Raw genomic sequence first — 8,345 nt, forward strand, 5'->3', positions numbered from 1 at the left:
ACATTACCATTCCCTATGTTATAAATGTATATAAATAAATGAACAAATCTTTGAAATCTAAATAAATAACAGTAGTAAGCTCATGCGTCCACCGTCCATAAACTTTTGCACTTAAAACGCTACTCCTCCTTCACCGCAAAGCAGATTTCAACTATATTTGGTTTGATAATTTACATAAATGAGTCTGGTCCGACCCCTAGGAGCTGAGAGGTGGTGCCCCAAAAAGGAAATTTAGGGAAATTAAAAGCCTACTCCTCCTTAATTCTTGAATGGGTTACAACCATATTTGTCGTGGAACATCTGTAGAAACAAATTATTCAAATGAATGACCTTTATGACCATTCCAGGAGGTCAAATAGGCTAAAATTTTGAAACGACTTCTAACAGCTACATGTAAGAGGACTAGAGATCTAATATTAGCATACTAGGTTAAGGGCTACCAAGTTTGTTAAAGTGAATGAAGGTCAGTGTCATCAAATATTTCTGAAACTTACAGCTTCAACGAGGGAGTTTTATTTCCTTAATTGTTAGCCGCTACTGTATATTGTGACTATTTTGTTTTGTGTCAGTAGTCAGATGGCCGTTAAGGCCCATGGACCTCTTATTTCAAATCAATTCGATACGTTGAAAAATATCGATAACAAACACCAATTCGGTTTTTTTGTGATGCCACATTTCATTTGTATAAGCAATAAGTCATTTTATATTTCATCCAGGTTACTCTAAATGATCAATGTAACATTATGTATCTCATGATTACTAACACTAGTAGATGAAGGGGAAATATTTCTTCTTTGAATTTTCCTAACTTTCGCAAGTAGGAAATAATATCAGTTTTCTAATAAATGTTGTCCTTTCAGAGGATGATGCACGTGAAGTTTTGGAGATCATTACTTTTGTTGTGTGCGCTTTTATCTGGCACCTTTTGAAAAGTGTATGTCTCCGTTCGAATCCGGTGTGGCAGGTCCTCTGTGCCGAGGTACAAGAAAGGCACCGTCCTTGTAAATGTGCTACCTGTTTCCTTGCCATCCATCATTTCATCACATCTCTCGTGTGATTCAGTAAGATTTTGCTTGTTGCAGCCTTCCATCTTATCTATATCAAACTCCATTTTCTCGTCAGTTCCCCACCACAGACTAGACCAATGGTTACCACTGTTATGTACACCATCGTTGTTATGCTTATCTTGGTAATCAATCGACTTTATATTTTGATCCAAACTTCTGTTGATTGCCTCATCTTCGTCAAACCCTCTACTCTGACTGCGTCCATACCACATGGTCATACGAGGCTTTGATTGGGGATTTTCTATCCTCTCGTCAACGCTTCTATTTTCGTCACACGTTTCTAGAGAACTCGAAGTTCCATCCCTTTGTTTTACACTATACCAGCAGCTGCTGCCACGTGTTATTTGGTGTCCGTGTGTTTTAGTTTTGTCTAGCTCCATGTGTTTCTCGCTATCATACAACAGTGTCATCTGTTGACCTTGATCCCTGGTGACAGTGTGAGGTTTAACCCCGTCGGCGTATCTCCTTTGAGTTGCTTCCCCTTTTCTAATGTATGAAACAGTTTTTGTACATTTTGTCTCTTTCGTGTAAACTTCATATGCACCATTGATCCCGACATTTGGCCAAATTTCGGGTCCATGGGCAACAACGCCCAAACTCTTTTCCAAGTCAGATTCGCTCTTGCGCAGAATAGCACTTGTTATATTTCTTGTCTTATCATTGTTATCATCGTTCGGCGGTTTGAAATCCACATCAACCTCTCCTTGGTCAGATTTAGCTATGGTGTGGACGTATCCAGGGTTTGATTTCTTCATGGACTTTAGATAAACCTTGCGCTTGATGTCCATTGCCAGTTCTACTATGTTACTGGTATCTGGAGGTTCGCCTAGGTCCCTTTCTTTGTATACTCTCTTCATTGTCTGAGAAATAAAATCAATGATGCAGAACTTAATTAAAATATAGTTTTGCTTCTTAACTATAAAAGTGCTACCTGGTCTTCGCGATCCCGCCTACCATTGATTGACAGTCTACAGAATACAACCATCTGAAAAGTCAGAAAATGGCCTAACTTTCAATTCCACTTTTTTCAAACTATTTTTTCCATTGATGTGATACCATGACTTATTGATAATTTTCAAGTCGGTTTTTCACATATTTAGTACAAAGGAAACAACGTGTTTGTCCATCCTTCCGAATGCTTGTACTATTGTTCTTTTCACTATTAGTTTATATTTTGGTCGCTGGCTCACTTTTGCAAGAAAAAGGTCGGTGTGATTTCGACATTTGACTTACTTCAAAAAAATAACTTGATGATTCGTGTTTCTTTCTTTATCATATTTGTTACATGGAAACATCTAGATGAAACAATATATATCTCGTGTGTGAAATAGGTAACTGGAATTTCTATCTATGTAGCTTACATTTTAAACTGATATCAAAGTAAAAAAAAACGTCCGGTTTCTATTCCTATCCTACAACCAGAAACGCACTTGTTACTTGACCAAATCTATGTGCACACATGTCGTTGAAGCTTACCTCTATGTCTCTTTTCTTTTTTTCTGTATATCGCTCTGTCTTTTCCGTGAATTCTTGCATGTCGACCATTTTTTCTGCCTCTCCTTTGATGTTCAGCTTCTCGGCATTTGTTCGTCGGCGCCCAGACGCTGTACTCAGTAATTCATTTTCAGTTTTCTTGATGTTCTTCAGTCTGTAATGTATAAAATAAACAAAAACATGAACTGAAGATGTAAAACAGCTTTATCTGTCGTCAATATATATATAAGCATTGATGTCACTATTTTTAGCCTACCATCATCAGATGGTGGGCTATTCAAATCACCTTTCGTCCGTGGCGCGTCGTCCGCCTGTCCGGCCGTCCGTTAACAATTCTTGTTACTGCTATTTCTCAGAAAGTGCTAAATGAATCTTTATCAAATTTTATTTGTAAGTTAACCTAGGGACCTAGTTGTGCATAATGCATTTTGGGATCGTTGAACAAGATGGCCGACAGGCCGCTATCTTGGATTTTAGTAGTTGAAGTTTGTTACCACTATTTCTCAAAAAGTGCTGAAGGGATCTGTCTCAAACATATGCATGTTATCCTATGGCCCTAGTTGTGACTATTACATTTTTGGACTGATAGGTGAGCAATATGGCTGACAGGCCGCCATCTTGGATTTTGATAGTTTAAGATTGTTAGAAAGTACTGAAGGGAGCTGTCTCAAATTATATATATAGGTTCCCCTGGGGTCCTAGTTGTGAATATTGAAGTTTAGGACCGATCGGTGACCAAGATGGCCGAGATGGCCGACAGGCCGCCATCTTAGATTTTGATAATTGAAGTTTATTACCGCTATTTCTCAGAAAGTACTGAAGCAATCTGTCTCATATTTTATATGTAGTCTAAGTTTGAAAAGCAGAGAAAAGCTCCCTCGCTTTGATAATTGAAGTTTATTATCGCTATTTCTCAGAAAGTACTGAAGCAATCTGTCTCATATTTTATATGTAGTCTAAGTTTGAAAAGCAGAGAAAAGCTCCCTCGCTCCATTGCCAGATGTAGATCATTCTTTGGTTGGCGCTCAAATCTCTTGTCTTTAATTTCATCGCGGTATAAAATTATGTTTGAATCCGCCTTGACCATTTCGTCTCCCATACCTTTACATAATGATTACTAAAGAACAATTAAGGTGTGCATTATTTAATACTTGGGATTGAAGCAATAGATCAATTTTGCAAATATCTTTACAATTCAGAAACAAAAATATGAGATCTATCAAGGCGTACTGTGGACAGTATTATGAAATTGATCGTGGAAACCTTATGGTTTTATTAAAAGAAAGTTACATATAGATAATTTGAAGGGCGTTTTCGTTACCTTTCCATTTCAACATCTGGATTGTAGTCGAAGTCGCACGCGTCCATCTCTGACCTCATCTTGGGTGGAGATTGTAGGTAGAATGTGTTCTCAAAGACGTGACTAGGTGGCTTAGGTTTCGGGGGGTCAATCTTACGGAAAAGTCAAAGAAAAAAAATACATGAAAATGAAATAATTTATTTTAACTTTGATAGGACGTTAAAAAACTTGCAAACAGAAAAAGAATAGACAAATTCTAGGTATATTGACATGTAATTTAAAAACTATCAAATGCATATAGTTATTTTCCCTCCCATTTTGATAACGATATACTTACTATTTTACCTAAAGGGATGACGGATCATTGGGCAAATCTATGACAGATGAAAGCAAAAGACACAACGGCCCCTGAGCATCCTTCAGAGAAGGTGCCGTTTATACGCAATGCGGTCTAGTTGTATAACGTTTAGTACTAGATAGCATTGCACTATTTCTAGTATGCTTACCCTCAAGGCAGACGTGTTTGCAGGCACTAACTGAGTATCAGGTTTGGGGAGCCATTCCTTGGGCCAGTTGTAAACATCAGGATCAGGTAGAGGACGAGCATATCTTCTTTTATCTGCGATTTGATAAATATTACAGGGGTATAAATGTAAAATAAATAGATTCGTGTCGTGAATAATTTCTTATTTCAGATAACTGATACAAATGTATATACAGTAGACAGAAACTGCTCAATCGGCTGTTAACTTGGAAATACTAACACGAACATTATGGATTAGAGTATTCCACTAAACATGCCTCATCCTCGATACTCCATGGGTTACTATTACTGTCGTTATATCCACGTCTGGACTATCTCATAGTAAAACTGAAAGCAGTTCAGAAGAAAAAATCTGACCAACCACGGGCCTGCAAAGACTTCCTTTAAAGACAACAGAGAGAGTGACACCAAACTTCAAAGCCACACACCCTACCACAGTGTACTGTTATACAATCCTGTTGATGTATATCACCTGTTGTGTTCTACTGCCTCCAGTTTTACTATGAGATAGTCCAGGGGTGGATATAACAACAGTAATTATAACCTCTGGAGTATTGAGGATGAATCTGCCTATATATATAAGTTTTTTTTAGTTTGCCTAATATATTATGCAAACTGAAAAAGGGCCTAATATATAGGCAGGTGTAGCGGACTAGGATTAGAGATGCTTGTTATAATTGTCAGATTGGATCTCTATATCAGACTTTCTTTATAAATGCGATATTACTTTTGTTGGCATTAATTTACTTTAACATAGCTATGAATATACTACGATTTTACAAATTTTATTAGAAAAGCACGATTGAATTCTTAAAGGGACAATTCAGGCTAAAAGAACATTAAAATTTGTACATATATCGGAAAAAACCAGTTCTAATGGAAATTAGATCAGTTGGTTTTACTGTAATATGCCAGAAAAGCCCATGGTGGTGAAATGCGTGTGGAGTGTTCAAACTCGTTCGCTGTCCGCCATTACACATTGTGGTCGAACTTCTTGTATGCCGAACCCTGTCCCTTGCTCGTAGAGTAATGCTACTTTTGTCTAGAACTGCTCAAATCGCTCTGACAATAGTGTGTTTACCTTATTAGGTGAATTGGCTCGTCTAAAAAAATCATTTTATCACCTCCTCAGTGGTTATGCAGTTCATTTGTTAAACGTGCGTGACGTTGGCTCGGGTATAGATACAGCGAACATATTTTACCTGCTGAATCGTATTGATCAACGATTTATAATTACAACGGTATAGATTAAAATACTAAACAATGACGTGGAATTTGTCAATATTTTATGTTATATGTTTCATAAGAAATGTAGAACAATACATTTATGCCATATTTTGCTTCTTGGTTATGTAAAAGAATTAGCCTGAGTGAATTGTACCTTTAATAAAATAAGCTCGCATGATCTACATATAAATATGTTTTTGTTTTGTTTTCATTTTATAACTCTGATTTCCCGCCAAGAAAAAGAGAAGATCGGATTCACCTACCATTGCTACCAATAGCGGACACATAGGGCCATCATAGATTTTCCTTTCAGATGATTCTGATGATAAATCTTTTCATAAATAATGACAAAAAAATCACGATCCCCTTCAATTTTGCATGTATCTCAACAGTGAAGGTCATATTGTTTCCAGAATTTCCTCAATACTTACGAAAATACTCTCGACAGTCCCGGTCATCTCCGGGACGCTTTTGTTTTCTTCTGGACATGACCTAAATGTAAACAATTATGGAAATAATGTTTAATTGCTTACAATCGGTGATTAATGACACTTTTTACTCTATGGTTTTAAGTTTCATGTTTTAGATATGTATTACTAAGGGGACAATAATTACATGTATATATTCAATTCTTTGAATGGAAATGGAAAAAGTAAGTTATGTATGATGGAATGGAGATATGTAAATTAATTTCCTTTTTGAAGGAGAAACATATGTAATATCTTACCTTCAAGATCACACTGTAAAATTTTGTTGTTCTTCTATGGACGAATCGTACCTAAACTTGTAATTTGGCACCACTTAAACTTTGCGTTGCTTTCACCGCCCGTGTTAAGGTCTTTACGTTTCTATAGATGTTCACGTGACTAAATTTATGACGTTACGTGATTGTTATGTCATAGAGTTGTTCTTCCATTATGTACCAGTCGGTATATTGGTGTGTTGTATATGGAACCAATAGTATCAATTATATCGTAGACTTGTAATTCTAGCATCGTTTTGTACAAAATGTTCGCTATCAAAGATTTTATTCATTCAATGTTCTTTTAAAATCTATAGGGTCACTCAACAAGTGCCTGTTTTATCGATGGAGGAAAACCGAGGTATCCGTAGAAAAACCGCCGATCAACTGTCAGTACCTGACAACTGTTCCACAGTGGATTCGAACTCTCAACCCAGAGATGTATTATGTTAAATATGTCGGGACATGTCTTGTTATGAACATAACTAATTTTGATAATGAATCAAAACGAGTATGTTCATTTTGAAGAATAAAAAACAATCAACTATGGTTTTCATTATAAAAACAAGTCTCTGTTTTGTCAAATACCCGTAAATCTCTTCAAATATCACATACATTCGTATAGACGTAGCGCGCGATATTGGTGACGTCGTCTCAAAACACACATATCCTTTAATTAAAGCGTTGTGGTTTTCTTTTCTTTTCATAAACCTGCATCATATTATATATATTTGAAAACGGTTTTAATGTACTTTGATATTATGGGTAATATAGGCGGAAAAGCGAATCATAAAAACATTTTGATCGCGTTTATTTCTCCAAAATACTAAGATAACGGTATGTAACGAGTAACATTTACCGGAGTGTTCGTTTCTAAAATTGCTCTTAAATCGCATAAAACATACGCAAAAATAAATGAACATGAAACAAAGATGCGGCATGATATATCAAATGACATTCATGATCTTTCAATGGTGTTCGATGATGTAAGATGTGGTTAAACCGTCATTATTCGCCTTTGCCAAAATGTAATGCTTAACCATGAGAAAACGATGTTCAATTTCATAGTAATATTGAGAGAAAACTGTAAGTTATTTCAAGTATTTGAAATAAAGTACGAAATGGGTTATTAAATTTATCATACACATGATAAAGCTCAGTTATAAGGAGGCTTTCACTTAAGGATGTACACAAAAATTCTGAGAAGTCAAAATTTTCTTGTATTAAACTTTTGGCGTTTTGACCATATAAGATGGAGATTAAAGCCATAATTTCCTAATGAGGTGTTTGACATGTATGAATGTTTGTAGAATTCATTTTCTAGTAGTCTTCTTTAAAAATATACCAGTTTTGATCAATTAGACTTATATATTTTCTCAGAATAACAACTTATGCTACCCCTACCCCTTAATTTTGTGCTACCAAATGCACCATTTTCAGCCATTTTTGCCAAATTTAACCCTTTATAAAAAAAGTTCTGGTATTAAACTTTTGTTATTATTTTGCATATCAATAGGGAAACGGTTGTTCTTTCTAAATCAGGAAGAAAAATTGGGGGTCCGTGTGCTTACTTTTTTGCCCCATTTGAATTTTTGTTATTTTTCATTATTTTAGAGTAAAAAATAAAAGTGCCCAAATTACCATTAAATGTAAAAATAAAGTCACAAAAGTGTATCGTTTCACATATTAATGCTAAATATTTTAATTACTACGAACCTAGTAACGATTTGCAACAAAAATTAGCTAAATACAGCTAAAAATGCCGGCGCAGTAATGATTTAAGTAAAAACAATTTCAGTAAAAAATGGTAAAACTGTGGCTCTACTTGAAGCAAAAAAAGACACAATTTCAAAATGGCCGCCAAATGGGCCATTTCTTAAAATCCCCGTATAAAAAAATCTACTAAAAATAGAAATGTAATTAATTTTTTGACAAAATTTGCATCTGGCAACTTGCTACAGATACTGATAA

General features: G+C 35.6%; 1 protein-coding gene across 1 annotated transcript; it reads right to left on the bottom strand.

The window, feature by feature from the left end:
• Positions 1-660: 660 nt before the first annotated feature.
• Positions 661-6,547, bottom strand: LOC138316994 (uncharacterized). Its single transcript, XM_069258628.1, has 6 exons — positions 6,360-6,547; positions 6,064-6,124; positions 4,368-4,480; positions 3,883-4,013; positions 2,544-2,715; positions 661-1,927 (listed from the first exon to the last, which is right to left on the bottom strand). Exons 2-6 carry the CDS (start codon positions 6,119-6,121, stop codon positions 857-859), a joined length of 1,545 nt encoding a protein of 514 aa, XP_069114729.1. The 5' UTR covers positions 6,122-6,124; positions 6,360-6,547; the 3' UTR covers positions 661-856.
• Positions 6,548-8,345: the final 1,798 nt, after the last annotated feature.

This window comes from Argopecten irradians, chromosome 2 (assembly GCF_041381155.1).
Source record: "Argopecten irradians isolate NY chromosome 2, Ai_NY, whole genome shotgun sequence".
In the NCBI taxonomy this organism is placed as follows: domain Eukaryota; kingdom Metazoa; phylum Mollusca; class Bivalvia; order Pectinida; family Pectinidae; genus Argopecten; species Argopecten irradians.

Excerpts from the sequence above, each read along its gene's own strand:
- LOC138316994 (XM_069258628.1), bottom strand. The coding sequence starts at position 6,121 with ATGTCCAGAAGAAAACAAAAGCGTCCCGGAGATGACCGGGACTGTCGA. Across the intron at positions 4,481-6,063 it reads GGACTGTCGAGAGTATTTTC|ATAAAAGAAGATATGCTCGT; the intron begins GTAAGTATTGAG and ends ATCAAATCGCAG. Across the intron at positions 4,014-4,367 it reads CAAACACGTCTGCCTTGAGG|ATTGACCCCCCGAAACCTAA; the intron begins GTAAGCATACTA and ends CTTTTCCGTAAG.